The sequence below is a fragment of the Dermochelys coriacea genome, chromosome 2 (genome assembly GCF_009764565.3).
Source record: "Dermochelys coriacea isolate rDerCor1 chromosome 2, rDerCor1.pri.v4, whole genome shotgun sequence".
Lineage (NCBI taxonomy): Eukaryota > Metazoa > Chordata > Testudines > Dermochelyidae > Dermochelys > Dermochelys coriacea.
Genome location: NC_050069.1, coordinates 202,066,873 through 202,084,617, shown reverse-complemented (window position 1 = coordinate 202,084,617; position 17,745 = coordinate 202,066,873). Strand labels below are relative to the sequence as shown.

General features: G+C 40.0%; 1 protein-coding gene across 4 annotated transcripts in view; it reads right to left on the bottom strand.

Annotated features, from left to right (window-relative positions):
• Nucleotides 1-13,088: 13,088 nt before the first annotated feature.
• The window catches only part of ZNF385D (zinc finger protein 385D), a 600,803-nt gene continuing 596,146 nt past the window's right edge, over nt 13,089-17,745 (bottom strand). For all 4 annotated transcript variants that reach the window (XM_043509038.1, XM_038392476.1, XM_038392478.2 and 1 more), the window contains one exon: nt 13,089-16,373. In XM_043509038.1, coding sequence (XP_043364973.1) covers nt 16,140-16,373 — 234 coding nt within the window. In that variant the 3' untranslated portion in view covers nt 13,089-16,139. The remainder of the gene's footprint in view (nt 16,374-17,745) is intronic.

Sequence of the window (17,745 nt, the reverse complement as noted above, 5' to 3'; positions counted from 1 at the left end):
ACGAAAGCTTATGCTCTAATAAATTTGTTAGTCTCTAAGGTGCCACAAGTACTCCTTTTCTTTTTACATATGACTGTTCCTCACTACCTCCTACCTGTAACTTCCCTATCCTTTTCACCATGATATAGAGCTCCCTCTTTAATAAATTAATCTGTATAGGTTGTTTCCACCCAAAGCATGTGCTCCTCAACACCTGTTGGCTTTTTCCCCAGGTCTAGTTTTAAAAGGTTAGAGGATTTTTTTAAAAAAAAAAGTTTTACATGCCAGCAGTCTGGTTCCATTTTGGCTTAGGTGGAGCCCATCCTTCTTGTATAGGATCTTCCTTTCTCAAAAGGTTCCCCAGTTCCTAAAAACCCCTTCTTCCGACACCATGGTCTTATCCACATACTGTATTGATACCCTGCTCTTTCTGCCTGTCTTTCTTGTGTTGTGTGTGGAACTGGATACGTTTCAGAGAATTTTACTGTTGAGGTCCTAGACTTTAATCTTCTAGCCTAAATTCGGCCAGGACATCTCTCCTATCTTTCCCTTTGTCACTGTTGTCTACATGTACCATGATCACCAGCTTCTCCCCAGCACTGCACATAAGCCTGTCTAGATGTCTGAGATCTAGAAACTTTGCACCCAGCAAGCAATTTATCATGTGGTTTTTCTGGTCATCGCAACTATCTTTCTAATAATTGAATTGCCCATTACTAATGTCCTCAATGTGAGAAGATACTAGGACATCATCTGGAAGGAGGCTCAGTTTCAAGTTTGACTTCAGCTTTGTTTTCAGAGCAAAGAACATGAAGTGCTAGCATGTCTAAGTCAGGTCCAAGGGAGTAAACAATGTGTCACCTCCTCACCTATGAAAAGAAGGATGGCATGGTCCAATGATTAGGACACTAGCCTAGGATTTAGGAGACCTGGGTTCAGGTCTTTCTGTACTATGGACTTAGGCCCAGATCCTCAAAAGTTTGATATCAATGTGAGTTATGTGCTTAAATGCCTCAGAGGATCTGGGTCTTGGTTTATCTGGGTCTTGGTTTATCTGGGTCTCGGTTCCCCATCTGTTAAATAATAGTGCTTCCCTACCTCACAGAGGTGTTGTGAGGATATAAACAGCAAAGATTGTGTGGCACTCAGATACTGTCTGGATGGGGCCATATAAGTACATACAATAAATATATAGGGATTGTCTTGTCCCTCTCGGTGGAAGCCCCTTTAAGATCAGTGGTCTTTGGCGTGGCAATCAGACACTACCTCTTGGAAGGTAGTAGTAGACAACTAGCAATTTCCCATAGTACCTTCCCCCCCATAGGGTTTCCCTGCATATGGTAATGCTGATGGAATTGTGACTGGAGGGTAGAAGATGCATCAGGGACAGCTTGACTCCATGACTTTGGAACAAGTGAAGTGGAGGAGGCGTCCATAAAAGCCATTTAAACTGTTGTATGAGAACTACTGCAAAGTCAATTTTTGAGTTTATTAGTCCAGATATACCACCAGGTAAGTCTGATGTGGTCAATAAAGTCAGTAGCTCTTTACCTAGATGCTGAGTTTTAGTGTTCTAATTTAAATAACTCGAGACACAGTAGGGTTAATGTTAGTATATTGGCCTGTTTGTTAACCTGGGAGAGAGCTTTTGGTTTGACTTTTTTATGCTCTTATATCCTTACTAAAATGTATAAACAAAGATCAAAGAGATTGTGTGTTACATCTGGCCACAAGCATTTGTGGTGAAAAGAGAGAAGAGATGGGTTTAAAAGTGTTACTGCATATGGTGGGAGCATAATATATGAGCATACATTGGAAGGCTTCCTAGCTCTTCTCTCAAGCAAAGGTCAAGCAGCCAGCAAGGATTGGGGGCAGACCTAAGAAACACTAAAAGTCAAAGATAAGCCTGATCTTGGCCAGAACACAACCTTACTCCATACCCCTCGCATTGGGCTACAAAAGAGGTGGGACAAAAACCCCAGATTCACAACTCTCCAAAACAGAGCATGACCATAAGTTGTAAGGGTTGGGATGGGGCATGCATTGCAGGTATATCTGGGCCTGCTAAAGAGGAGGAATTTGAAATGGGGACACAGGTAAAGGCTCTGCAGTGTCAGAACTGGGAACAGAGACACTGGAAAACAGGCTCCTATGGCATATAGAGCTATGGATATGCTTGCTTGAAATTAAGCCCAACAAACATTGCATTGCCTGCACTTTGGACTTCTAGTCTTCTGCTTTCTGTCTGCACGAAACAAACTGGGGAGAGGGTGAAGGGAAAGCCCTCTAACAGTTAATGCATACCAAACTGTGCAGACATGCCTCCTCTATCTTGAGTGTGACTGATGTGCAGTAAGTCATTTGCTGCTCTGCTTATCTACGTTTTTAATCTTTACATTGCTAGATGGTTTTGCAGAATTGCAGTGATTTGTGAGCCAAATTGGATAAACGCTGAAATGGTTACAAACCCACCTGACTGCCAGATTAATTGTACACACCCATACTTGTAACAGATTGGGCTAAACAATTTAGGAAGCCAGTTCTGCAACTTGCATGTTGTGATCACCAGCCTTTGTCCTCAAGTAGCCCTTGGGAGTATGTGCTGTGTACCACTATACAGGAGAACCTCTAGATACTTCATCTGCTAGGCCCTATGCTCTAGCATTCAGAGAGTCCCAAGAAGCACTGTTAACTGCCACACACCTTCCAGGGCCCTGAATACTCTCTTGACCCACTCCTCTCCAAATACCACCTACCACCAGAACCTTTCCCTCCTGGTTTCCCACACCCCTCTTCATTACTGGGAGAAGAGCACCAGTGAATTCACCCTTAGCAGATTCATCAGGCTTCCCCCTCTGCTCACCCATGACTGCTCAGCAGATTCATGACAATTTATTTCACTAAATTGGACACGATTCTGACCCTGCATCTTGGTTTCTTAGTATGATACATTGGGAGTTCTCCAAGCTCCATAGTTTAGTTGGGCATGAGCCACCATCCCCCACCCCCAGTGACTGTACAGCACCCATTACTCTAACTAGTAACCTTAGAGCCATCTGGTCAATGCCTTATTGACTGTAGTCAGCAAAGGAGCACCCTTCAGGAGCTGCACCTCTTCATCCACCACTTTAGCTTTACAGCCAGATCATCAAATGTTCTGGAGCCCTCAAAAAGGAGCATGCTAGATGCCCCTACTTACATTAGTCAGATTTTTTTTTTTGGCTGTAGTTTGTTGGGGGCAGAGAGGGTAGAATGCATGGTTACACCACCTACTCACCCCTGCTCTTTTGGGACAGGGCTAATGCTCCAGGAACAGCAACACACCCCTACAGAAGCCAAAGAAAGCTTGGCCTATGGCTATACCAGACTATTTAGTGAATATATATATTTTCAATTAGTCATTTGCCATGTGATAAATTCACTAATATAAAGCATTAGGAGTAGGAAGTTGAGACTAAAACACATCAAAAATGGACCAAATTAAAATAAATGCCCATGTATAGGTTTGGTAATTCAGGATCTCAAAGTAGCTGTAAAACAAAACACACAAACACCTCCCCCCCCGCCACCACACCATAGACTTCCCCTCCCCAGGTCCTACTGTCCACCATTTACCCTCTCTACTTCCCCAGAGGCTACTCTTGGGAGAGTTCTCAGGGAGGAAAAAAGTCACACCCAGGAAGGGAAATAGTTCCTCTTCCTCTCTTACCCTTCCAGAAGAGGAGCATGTGACTGGAACAGGGGTCAACCTCTCAGTCAGCTCCTGGATAGAGCTGTGCAGGCTCAGTCAAAGTTTGTTGCCCCTTCACAGGGTCTACCTCCTACCCCTCTTCCTGGGGCATGTTGCCTGGCTATCAGCCAGGACAGCTCTAGAAGCAATTGAACTTGGTTGTCTCCTCCTCAACTTATCTGCCTCTATTATTAGCAACCTTTGCACAGAGTAACCTTCTTCCTGGTCACCACTCCCTTCCTATGGTAAACTGCCCCCTTTTAGACCTTCCTCTTTCAGGCTTTACAAGCCATGCAGGTGTGTCTCCTTAGCACAGCACAGGCCCAGAAGAGCTTGTTAGCCTCTTCAAGACCAGTGGGCGGGCATGTCCTCTCTCTCTCTCTCTCTCTCTCACTCACTCACTCACTCTCACACACACACACAAAAGATTCACAGGTTTCAGAGTAGCTCACGAAAGCTTATGCTCTAATAAATTTGTTAGTCTCTAAGGTGCCACAAGTACTCCTTTTCTTTTTACACAAAAGATTAGGAGTCTTCTTGCAAGACCCTAAAATGCTGATATGTCTTGGTGCAGCTGCATTTGCTTACTACCTTCACTTAAAAAATAATAAAGAATTGAAACAGCAATCTAGCTGTAACGTTTTCACATCACCAAAGTCCCCTGGAAGCCAACAGATATGTACTGTGGAATGCCCAGGTTTGTAATAGGGATCATTTCTCTGGATACAGTTTGAGGATAAAAATTATGAGGCAGCAATAACCAAACTGACCTATGGGCCAAATGCTCCAATGTTGCCAATTGACATAGATTTGCTAAAAATGCAGCTACACTGGTTTGCACAAGCTGAGAGCTGAACCTGAACTTTTAAATAAAATATAGTCATTATATTCTCCTTCCTTGGCTTTTATAAAAGAAAGATGTTGTGTAAGGTAATCTCTCTGCACATACAGGGAATAGCTATGTGCAGCACAAGGTAATACAGGACTTCTCCTGATTGAGTGAGGAATCCTAGGGGCTGCAGAAGGCTGATAAAGTACCAAAGCACTATGCTTTTACTGCATGGGAGGAACTTTAAAGGCTAATGAATGCAGTGAGGCATGCTCCCTAGGGTTATGGGAAGAGGGCAGGACATGTTCTGGGTTCAGCAAACTCTGCAGACATAGTATGCATGTGTGTGGAGTCACTACTTTACCTCACCTCCCACTAAGCTTTTGTGTTTATCCCATGCGTAAAACTCATTTACTCTGGCCTGTCATAGCACTAAGATTCCACATTCAGATTTTATTCTGGTTAACTGGAGAGGCAGTGTGGTCCAATGGATAGGTTATCGGACTGTGGATCAGCAGCCAAGTTTTATTCCAACCTCTGCCATTGACCTGCTATGTGACCTTGGACAAGTCACTTTACCTCTTGGTGCTTCTGGTTTCCCCTCCCATCCTTTGTCTTGTCTATTTATATTGTAATCTCTGTAGCAGGGACTGGCTCTTATTATGTTTGCACAGCACCTAGCACAGTGGGACTTTGAGCCCAGTTGGGGTCTTTTGGCAGCATTGTAATACAAATGAATATATAATAAAACAAATTAATAAAATCCCATCCACAGTACACATACAAAATAGTGGATATTTATTAGCATGCATGTTTAATGGCTCATGAAACCAAGTCACATCAAATCTTTCTGCAAATCTAGGACATTTAGCTTCCCATACTATGGCATGAGCTTCAGTATGACGTTCTCAGGTCTAATTGCTCAGACATTCAGAGTGCCCAAATTACAGATATGACAAACAGAACAACTGTGCACATACTAATGTGGCAATTTTTCTGTGCTGAGAAATGCAATATACTCTGGTTTTGACAGTAAAAAGCCAAGAGCTGAAATTGTTTGGCCTCAGCTGTACAGAAAGCAGAAGGCTTCCTGTTTTAGCCAAAACATTTTGAATCATGTTTTTATATTACAGTCACACAAAGCTTTTAATTCTGCAAAGTGGTTTGGAAGTCTGGTTGTAAAGATGCTATTCCAAATCAAGCAGTAAAGTAGGAAAGATCCTGTTGAACTTTGTCCCAAAACTTTTCCTATCAACAGTAAAAGATTTGTGGAATTACATGGGAAGCAGAAAACCAGTACTAGGGAGCCAAAGCATTTACCCAGTCCTTCTTAAAAGGTCTGATCCTGTGACTCATTGAGGGGGACAGATTTTCAAAGGTTAGACTCCTAAAGATGCAGACAGGCACCTACTGGGATTTTCAAAAGTGCCCAGTATTGAAAGCAATGAGAGTTAGGCACCTAGGTGTTGAAAATCTGGCTTGCATAAGAGCCTTCTGCAAAGTACTCAGCATCTCCCCTCCATATTCAGCATCTTACAGGATCAGGCTCTTAGACCAAACTCCCACTGATTTCAAGTACATCAACATTTGGCCCAACTTGTTGTTGTTTTTTAAAGTCAAAACTTCTTTAGTTTCTGAACAAATAAACAATGAAAATAATCATTTATATACACTACTCTGATAGCCTTCAAATATTTCATTTAGAATCGGGATACAATCAATCTGGTGAATCTAAATCAACAGCCAAACTCTTCTTTTGTCTGCACTGGACTCCACTTCAATATTTGGAAGGAATAAGGGCATTGTCAATATACTGTGCTATGATTTAGCTGCCTAACTTATACTAGCAGGGAGAGAGAAGAGTTTTTTTTTTTTTAAACATAAACTAGTGCTAAGCAATTGAGCATGGCCGATGTATTTTGACAGTAGATTGTCCAGCCAAATACTACTGAATTCTATTTTAACTGGAATGGAAGAAACTACTCATGTTGACATCTAATATCCAAATAGCCAACACCATCTGTCTCAACCTTCCCCCAGGTTTAGGACACGCACATGGTTCAATCAGCATTGCTATATCCCTTGTATGATGTTTCTGTTTCTTGCTTTTTAGAATGATAGTCAATAGAATTAGTGTGTTAACCGAAATAGATGCTGGTTGGTATTCAAAAGACCCACTCCTGTGAAATACAAAATATACATATCCACATTTCTCACACTCCTCTCCAAGCTTTCAGCACATGACAAAAAGTATTTGAATAATCTTTTGGAGAGGCATGAAGTTAGCACTTGGTGAATCATTTTAAATTGCATTATGATATGAGGAGTGACCGAACCTGATACATTGTCCCATGACATGTCTGAAATTCTTCAACAAATCTTTGCTCTGTATCAAGTGAAAGAGGTGGAGAGAGAAGAATACATATAAAAGTATGGAAAATATTTATAATAAACTGTCACATTACTTAAAATTAAAGGATTTTTTGATAGATCACTATGAATTTTGAGGTGGAAAGGCCATGGAATATTTGGCTAGGGCACATTCAAGTAACAAAAAAATTTATTTAATAGTGCAAATTGTGAAATTTGCATCTGAACCTTAACTGTCCCCAAAGTTTTTTTAATGATGTTAAAAGCTTAGATTCTGGTTCAGGCCCACCTCTGGTTTATACTTGGCTTGCAGTTTAGACAAGGGCTGGTGAAATATCAGTCTAGTGGTGGAAACATCTACTGTGGAAACACTTCGATTGTGTTCAGTATGTGAGGGTATGAACATATATGTGGGCACGTAATAGAGACTTCTGCAGATGTTAATTACTGGTTATATATATTGAACAGGCTCACCAGGTTGTTTCCTCACATATAATACACATTAGGTGCAGGGTATACTCATGAGCGATAGCTCTATGATATCTTGTGGAAGGCACTGTGGAAATATTAGCTTGCAAAAACATTGCAGTGAGGAAAGTGTTAGTGTGTTTTGAAAGATTATTAGCAATGCAGTTGGAAAAAAGGGGTTTGATCCTATATTGACTGAAGTCAATAGCAAAATTCCCATTGACTTTAAATGGAACAGGATTGGAGGGCTTTCGTGATTTGAAGCTCATTGAAAACACAGATCTGTTGCTTGAAGGGCCTAGTCCTGCAAGGCCCTGAGCACACTCATCTCCCATGAAATCAATTGGAATTGAGAGTGTTCAAGATCTCCAGAATGGGCCCTGATTCATGCATGTCTGAGAGATACAGCAGACTAGAGGGTGCTGTGTATTCTTACAAAAACACAGATAAAGTGTTTCTATGGTAGTTGTTTCCATCACCAACATCCTGCTAGTTTGCTGGAATGTTGATGTTCAGATAAACTCTGTAGTCAGTAAAACATGCAAGCCACATTCTTTTCTCCACCCATTTGCTCTGCTTTGCAAAGGAGATGAGAATAGCAGTAATTCCTCTGCTAACAGAAAAGGAGTACTTGTGGCACCTTAGAGACTAACAGATTTATTTGAGCATAAGCTTTCATGAGCTACAGCTCACTTCCTCTGCTAACGATTCACCTAGCTCGGAGGAGTGCTTGGGTAGTGCAGAGCCTCCTCACACAGCATTTGGCATTCCAGCCCTTGCATAAGGGCTGTATTGAGGATGGAAGGAGAGGGGGGAGAGTCTTAGTTGTAGTTCAATCACCAGTAAGAATACAGTTGCTTGGGGAGCCTCAGTCTACTCTAAACAATGATGAGGCAGGAGCTAGTGCAGAATCGGGTAGAAAATCAGGGACTTATAACTGGTTCCTGGGTGCCCTCCACCACCCACCATGGAAGCTGAGCCATAAACTTGGTTAGAACAGATCATCAAGACAAATATGCAAGGCAGAAGCGTGTGCAGATACTAGTTCATCCAACAGGTTTCAGAGTAGCAGCCGTGTTAGTCTGTATTCGCAAAAAGAAAAGGAGTACTCGTGGCACCTTAGAGCCTAACAAATTTATTAGAGCATAAGCTTTCGTGAGCTACAGCAAAAGCTCACGAAAGCTTATGCTCTAATAAATTTGTTAGGCTCTAAGGTGCCACGAGTACTCCTTTTCTTTTTAGTTCATCCAAGAGGGTTTTCCCCATTGTGGTCTCCCAGCCAGCAGAGGTTTCAGGGAAGACTGATCTTTTTAGGTAACTAACTATAGAGTTTGTGAGGATTTTATAGTTAATTGAATTTTAGAAGCAGAGTAAATGAAATCTAGATACTTTTAGATGTAGCTGCCATACTGACTCCATAGTGTTAAATTGAGATCAGCACTTCACGCACAGATTACACCTTTCTTATGTTTCAGTAATATAGTGCATTCTCACCAAACTTCTGGCACTTGCTCTTTGCATACACAGTCTCATTGTCTGAAACTTTTCAAATGAACATACTGATTATAACATAACTGTGGAAGTTATAAGTGTTTAAAATGAGTCTTCTCGGAATTTTAATTTCCCATAAAATGGATGCTCCAAGATGTAAGATTTCAATTAACCCTCTCCCCAACTTCTTTGATAGCCTTACTGGTTGTGAAAAGATATATCAATTTTTGGAATGGTATATCGATTTTAAACCAATTAAGTATTGTCTTTTGGAGTGTGCAGCCAGCTAGAAAATAATAACCCTAAGGTGTCAATTATCACATTTATCTCATTGAGGTCTTTAACTCTGAAACCTAAGGATGACAGCTATACTGGTAACATTGTTAACTGTTTCACTGCTGATCAGTTTAGCAGAAACATTCTATGGAAAACTGGCAGTGAAAACGTTCTCTCAAAATATCTGCCTTATTGCTCAACCAGTGAAGCAAGAAAGCAACCACTCCTAGTGGTTGTCTCTCTGGACCTCAGAAATTCTACAGGAGGCAAGTTGCTCTCCTATAAACTTCCTAAGCGTGCCTACCAACATCCCTCCTGAGGGAGCACTAGCATTATCTCCAGATCCTTCTTGGGATCCCCTGTTGTCTAGGGAAAAGATGGAACAGTAATTTGTTACACCCTTTTATGGGATTCCGAATACTCCTCTTATGTGGCTAGCCAGCTCTACTGGACAGCACAACGGGGGATCAGAACCACGGCTCTGCCTGCTCCCTGCTCTTTCTCAATTGGTTGCTCCCAGGGGAAGCATCTGCAGTGTAGCTGCTGGCAAATCAAGTCAAAACCAATTTTAATCCAAAGGCACTTCTCCATGGCTACTGTCAACTCTCTGTCCCCAGCTGACACAGTGCTAGATCTGTTAAAAAATTTTATGAGAATTAATGTAAAGTTAATGGTTTTTATTCCTTTTCCATTTTCCTTGGTCTCAAAAATGTAGACCCATATTTAGTACACATACAAAATAAAACTCACGTTTAATCAGAGGTGAAGCCTGGAAGATATTAAAGCCCAAAAGAGGAAAGTTTCAGAAAGTTGTGAGCAGTTGAAATGGGGGTTAGAATGGAAAGCCCTGTGAAACCTTAACTATGGCAGTTACTCTACTGTAATATACATACACCCTCTATAGAAAATATATTATTATTATTATTATTTCAATGCTGCCTGAACTTCATCCTGTGATTTATTAACTCTGATCCAATGGCTCATCAGCTAGGTTTTTGAATGCAGGCTTCTTCAATCTACATTTACAACTCCACTTGGCACTCAAAGTCTCATGTGAAAAGAATTTATGAATACCAAAGCACTGCTAATGAAAGCTTGAAAGGGACAGTTGAAATATAGTGAAAATTTCAAATACTCTTAGAGCAAAATATAAACTATAAATCATGGAGATCCTTTACAGCAGTGGTTCTCAAACTTTTGTAGTGGTGACCCCTTTCACATAGCAAGTCTCTGAGTGCGACCCCCCCCTTATAAATTAAAAACACCTTTTTATATATTTAACATCATTATAAATGCTGGAGGCAAAGCAGGGTTTGGAGTGGAAGTGCACAGCTCGTGACCCCCCCAGGTAATAACCCCGTGACCCCCAGTTTGAGAACCCCTGCTTTACAGGGACAAAACTATGTCTGAAATATAACCCATATGGCCAGTTCCTCATCTGATGTAAGCTGGCATGCCTCCATTGATTTAAATTGAGCTATACTGGTTTACATCAAGTGTGGATCTGTCTCATGCACCCACAATATGTTATGCTATTGTACTAGACACTAATATCCAGATTTGTTCCTAATTATACAGGCAAATGTTCAGTTCCAGTTGTGCATAGTAAAAATATTAGATTCCAGTCACACTCACACAAGGTCAGTGACAAATGTGAGCCAGCCACTCTCCCTTAGGTTCCCTTCACCATCACATTCATTATTTTTAAAAAGCTAAGCTCATGTAACTTCACTGGTCCTATGTGTCATCCAGCGGCTGCAGAATTTTCCTTGCTGTTAATGTCTCATTGTCTCCACTGAAACATAACAAAGAAAAAGGCCCATGGGGGGTCAGATTCTTTTCCTGTTTTCCCTGCATTTCCTGGCCACTGAGTAGCAGTCCAACGCAAAGTTGGTTGCAAATGCTAGACAGACATTAATGCAGGCTTGAAACTCAACCAAGTTTATTTTTCCAGTTTTGTCATCTGAACTCGACTCAGAGCCCAGGGTTGAATGACACTTGGGAAGGTGCATGATTGTGAAGAGGTTAGTATCAGCCTATTAGACTCCAGACATTAAAGGTGAAATCTTATCCTCATTGAAGTCAAAGGAAGTTTTTCCACTGGCTTCAAAAGGAACAGGAGTTCATGCTGAAACTATACGGGCTTTAGACATTCTATAGGATTCTTGTTTTGGGTCTGGGACTGTAAAGCCTACTAGGCCTTGTTTCATTTCCCTGGCAGCTGACCCTCTGGCTCTGTATGCATGATAACCATCTTTCTCCTTGGTTTACAGAATGAAGAAGGTTAAATACAGCAAGGTCCAGTACAGGAATAACCTCTTAGAGTGGAGGTTTGGCGCTTCCTTTGCAGAGTTGTTCTTCTCAGTTAGATTCTTAAAGAGATAGCAACCAGTTTAACAGAGACCTATTCATTTATCATTGGTGAACTGTTCCCCTCAACTGTGGGCCAAAACTTAAATCAGAGATTTCCATGATTTACTGTCAACAAAGTGATGGGACTTGCTGATGAGCAAATACAGCCTGGGACACAAGGAGCAAATACTTAGGTACCATGGGGTAAAATTTTCAAAAGCACTTAAGTGACTTAGTCACAGTTTGAAAAGTGACGTAGACACTTAAGATCTTAAGTCTCATTGAAAGGCAATATCTTTAAAAATCTGGTCCTACGTGTCTAAATCACTTTTGAAAATGACACAGGCTCTGAAGTCACTTAAGTGCTTTTGAAAATTTTACCCCAATTTTTTCGAGGTAGAAATTTCCCAAGGAACCTCAAGAAGAGGTCTACTGTTTGGGGAACAGAAGGCAGAGTAAAAATGAGATATTAACAGGTGGCTTCATCTCTTATGGACTGGCATGCCAAGGTTCTGCAATCCCACTGATCACTTAAGTGCAAAAGACAGGCAAAACCATCAAGGTAGAGAATGACCTTTTATACTGGAGGTAAATATATGAATGAGTGAGAGACAATAAAAATTACACACGTGGCTTCTGTGCATTGGCTCTGTGTCTTCAGCATCTGAAAAGACTGTATATCTTTACAAGTATGCAGCCTGTTTTGTGGTTTTCCCCTTCTAAAATGACAGATTTAATTATTCTAGGTATAGAATGTAGATCAACTGTTTTGAAATAATTAAGATTATACTTTAAAAATAAATACTGCTTGCCACATCCATGCCATTGTTCATGTAAAGTTGCTGTAAATACACCATTTGCTTACTGGCCTTGCAGAGCCTAAAGTCTATACTGGCTCTCAAGAAAGTAACTAACCTCTCTGTTCAGAACAATGATGAATCTTCAGACCAAATGGCTGAAGGCACAAATGCCTGGAAAATTATAGGTTTTTATCAGAAAAGATAGTTTGTAAAAAAAAAACAAAAAAAAAAACCCCTCCCATAAATATAACACCATGACTTCTGGTCAGAACAGAACAATAATTTTTTAAAACTTTGTATGAAATCTGAGAAACCATAATTGAACAGATCCGCTTGTCTGAATACAAACACAGCCCTTTCCCCAGCAACCATGATTTCATACTGTCAGTCCAATGACTTATTCATATCTTGGGTGAAGCGACACTTTTCCATGTGCTTTAGGCTTTTGTCCAGTCCTGTAGTGTTATTTATATTTAGTTAAAATGAAATAAGAAAAGACATTTCTTTCTTTACTATGCTTGCTGCCATGGACATATTGACACAAGTATGTGTAATGTGGCTTAAGTACGACAGTTCCAATTCCAAATGCTGTGGTCAGGCACATGGATTGGAATCACCATTCACGAAGCAGATTGCTCTGCCAGTAGTTTTCACATTTATTTATTAAAATATTAAGCAAACAGCCATTTAGCAGAGGAGATTGGATCCCAGTGGATGCTGATCTATTCCTGACAAAGAGGTGCTGCTCAACAGGTGGTGGGACAGCAAGGCACATAAAATCCACTATACATTCTAACATTTAGGCTTTATCCTTTATTAGGTAGTGAGTAAGAGACATGAAAAGGTTTGAGATTGTTGTGTACAGCTGAAATTTAAAAGAGACTTGTGTGACCAAAAATCGTTCCATAGAGCACTGTGACAAAAAAAGGTCCAAGAAACAGAAAGTGAAGTTGCAGGTGGAAATAGTTGGAATGACACTGTTTATTTCTAGCAAATCTTTTATTAATTCTCCCTTTAGTACTGTGCCTCCATACATGCCACAGGCCACAACATGTTCACAAAAATGGGTCTGTTGATTTTAATGGTGTTGTGATAGTGTGGCAGGATGTACAGTATGTGCCCCCTTACCTATAGGGCCGTGCACAAGACTATACAATAGGTTAGTGGTTCTCCTACTTTTCCATTCTACATATTGTTTCATCTTCCTTCCCAACACTCCAGTCCTCCCCTTGATTCTCAAATGTTTCAATCTGTGGACCAGTAGAAAAGACTCTGCTGACAAATGGTGTCATTGAGCATAGATTGAAAACCACTGCCCTCTTCAGTAAGGGATATGCACACATGTCAATGACATCACAGCTACTGCATACAAAACATAGGTTGAATATTCTAAAGACCCAAGCCAAGATTTTAAAAAGAAGAGATCAAAGTTAGGCTCCTAAAACTATATTTACACACTTAAACGAGATGACTGATTTGCAAATACGTGGAGCGGCAGGCCCAAGGCTTTAGAGATGGGCCCATTTGTAACCTTGTTGGGTGCTGCTGGGTGCTGAGCACTTTTTAAAATCATCCCACCTATTTAGGTGCCTAAATATGATATTAGGAGCTCAACTCTTCTCTTCTATTTATGAATATCTTGGGCCAAAGCAATTCAGGTACTTAAGTAGTCCTGAAATCACCACAGTATCTAATTTGTGTCCGATAGCTGATGAAGGTGATTACTATTAACCAACTTGATTTCAAGGCAAAAACTTTGGCAGATAAACTGGATCAAATCATAGACCTGATTAATAAAGTGCTTATTTTAATTAATCCTCACAGAGAAACAAACACACGTCTTTGGAATTCTTTGGACGCAGCCATCCATGGAGCCCCTTTTCTTTCTCTCTTTTATTTTTTTTGTAAAAAACAAAATGATATGCAGATAAGCTTCAAAAAATGTATATGGAATGCCCACTAATAACCTGAAAGTTGAGGATGCTGCATATTCCCAGTTTGGATGCCTCCCAAACCGCTAAAGTTGACCCCAAGCACTTTTAGGTAGTGCCCACGTGGCCATTATTTTATATTAACAGCATTGTTATAAAATCTTTTAAACCATCCCCCCCACCCCCCCACCTGAACTTAAATTATGGTTTCATTTTTTTTCTTTGTCTTAAAAGTATGGTAGGCTTTTCACTGAGCTACACATCAGAGTGGCTTCATCCGACTCAGCAGCCCACTCCATAATCTTAATAGCTATTTTTCAGATCCCTATAGGGAAAAGCAGGCAGCAAGTATCAGAGATTCAAGACATGCCAAATGTTTTTCTCTGCTGTTTGTTACTATTTAATGACCCACATATGAGACGGAATGGTTATATAATTACATTATATAGTAGATTTTCTGTTTATAAGTTATTTTTCTTACTCTAATATATATATATACAATATATCTATATATACCCCTGATGAATCCTATTTTATAGGGACACTATCAATCCCTTTAAGCCTCATAGTGAATATATAAGGCTTTAAAACCTTGTAAAGAAGCAAAGATCAGCTACAGAATGTAGGGTCCATTAGGATCCTAAAGGTGGTATTTGCTCCAAACCCATGATGTGCAAGTATCTCATAACACATATATGGTGTGTTGCTGCTTAGATTTATATATATATATATATATATATATATATATAACATCAGTAGAAAATAATATCATAGAACATATTCATTTCTATTACCATACCCATAACAAACAAGTTTTGATCTCTACTTAACACAGACAGTCCCACTGGTATGATATAAAAAGAATATGTCCTAATCTTGGGGTGAAATCCTGGCTCCTCTGAAGTCAATGGCAAATCTCCTGTTGTCATCAATGGGGCCAGTTTTTCACAGTTGGTTTTCATTTGCCAGGTATGACCATGCATAACCCACTCTTGACATCACTTTGTTCTACCACTAATGGTCTGTGATTCATGGAAACAGAATACTTTTGCTGTCCACCTTTATGCCTTTAATGTTAGTTCCATCCTGTAAGTATTAGCTCTTTTGAATACATACACTGTACACATATTTTTCAGTTAGATAGAAGTTTGCCTATTTAGTGTACAGCATATGGATTTTTTGCACTAAATGTTCTTTATCTCTTATTTTGTCTTAACTGTAGATCTACTGTATGTCTCTGTACTTTAACGTTTTCTATTAGGAGAGGAAAAGAAAGTTTTCTAACTAGGACCACCACATTATCATTGTCATTTTGCCTATTTAACAAAGTGAGATAATTTGTTCATTTTATCTTTTGCAATTCAGTTATAAACCTAGTGGCATAGATAGAGACACAATACTATTGTTGTACAAGACATCTATTGTAACTACTTTTGTTCAGAAAAATACCCAGTAACTGCTGATTTGGCAGGAGGATCAGTAAGGGTACTACTATTCACAGTGTATCTTTTTTCTTCTTCTTCTTTTTATCTACAGAATAAAGTATTTTATGTACATTGGAACCAGTTAATGCCCTTTAGACAAATTTGTAAGTTGTTTCATAAAGCAGGAAAGACATTTCAGGGGAAATATGTGCCAAAAAGCACAGTCAAAAAGGCTTCACAAGTTCTGTATATCACTGTGAGTCAATGCTGGAGATCACTTCTAAAACGGTCAATATTCAAGAGGAATGCTCTCATGTGGAGAAAATACTGCCCCTTCCCTCTTTTAGAATTTTATCAATTCTCTATCAAAAGTCCTGGCTCTTCATATATACTTTAAACTATAAATAAACACTGCATAGTTCCATGTTCTTGATTTGCTTCTTTTTGTTTTGAAAAATTATTGCAGTACAATTGATTCCTGTTTGGAGTTCAGTAAGGAGCAAACAGCACCGGCGTATGGGCGGTCCGTATAGGCCCAGGAGCTGGTCGTAGGAGTGCTGGAGGAAGTGCTGTAGTCTGGAATAGGGTAGCTGCTGGGGCTGTTCGAAGACTGAAAGGGGAATTCACAGCCACAGCAGCAGCTGCTGCTGCAGCTGCTAGTGGGTTTGGTAAGATTCGTGGAGCCATTGGCTTTGAAGGTTCCTTTGAAAATACTAATTTTACCTGTGAGGAAAAGAAAAAATAAACAGAGAAAGCAGAATTTGTTCAAATTAGCCACATGACAGGTTACTCTTCTTAGATTATATATGAAAAATATAGATAGAAGTGGTACTAGTTTCTGGCACTAAAAGTGAGCTGCATCTGTGCAACAAAAGAGCTGCTATATCACACACTCCAATTAGGAAGGAGTACGTCCATGTTGTTTTGGTAGATGCTACTGAAGCCCAATATTATTTTGGTTTTGGTTTCACATCTTAACATGGAAACCTATAATTTGATACATAATTTCAAATCAACAGTTTAGTGAGTGTTGTGAGCCTCCTGACAGGGGCCGAGCAACCTCAACTTTCACAAAATTTAAGGGAAAAATTGAATAAGAAAGAACTGACAATCAGTGAGGAAGCAGCCATCTGGACAGTCTGATGTTGCCGACTAGAACTTAGTGAAAACACATCACATTTGAATGCATTACAAAGCAGTTATTTTATTGTTGCTAGGTCAGTTCTATTTAAATAAAAAGATAATCAGTGAACCACTGTTTATTAGCACCTGCAAAAAATAAACAAATTTTACCTAATAGCTATGAAAGTCTCCTGATCTGTCTTGCATACAAATGAGAGATGCATTCCCTGTTCCCTATTCTACATCATCTGACTGGCTCTCCTGCTGAGAGGAATCGGTAAAATAGCATTTCTCAGAGAGATGCTGTTCACAGTTATGGAGACAATGAAAAGTGGCAGATCTCTTAAAAACTTGGTTCTGAAAATTCCTTTTTGATGTACGTCTTTATGTGATCACTATTAAGTGAGCTGTAATGTAGTATTGTAGCTAAACACTGCAGCTTTTTCTTTAACAGGTTTTTAAAGCACCAGCACTGGGCAACGGCAAATATAATTTTGAAAAGTTTCCATTTACATCTTTCAAACACACACAATGTGTACAAAATGTTTAACTACATCTGAGTATAATTAAAAATACCCTTCAGGGGTAGATCTCACTTTATTGTATTAGCACTGATGTTTGATATGTGCATAAACTATCCCACTATGAGAGACTACAATCTGAGATGAGAATATGGGCCACCTCCAAAGCCAGTGGAAGACTCCTGTTGACTTCAGTGGACTTTGGATCAGGCCTTGTGTCCCTGGGCTGCAACTCTCTCTCTCAATAAGTTGTACATCGGTGGTATACATCTCGGTATAAATATGGACATTGCTCATTTACAGATAGGGCCAATTTCACCCCAGCCAATAGACTGTCTGTGTGTGTGTGTTCATTCAAATAACACCACACTGCCCCAGCTTGGCCCCTTGGACTCAGGAGGATTGTCCCATAAATCAACAGTGAATTTCACCTGTGCAGTGCATCAATGTTA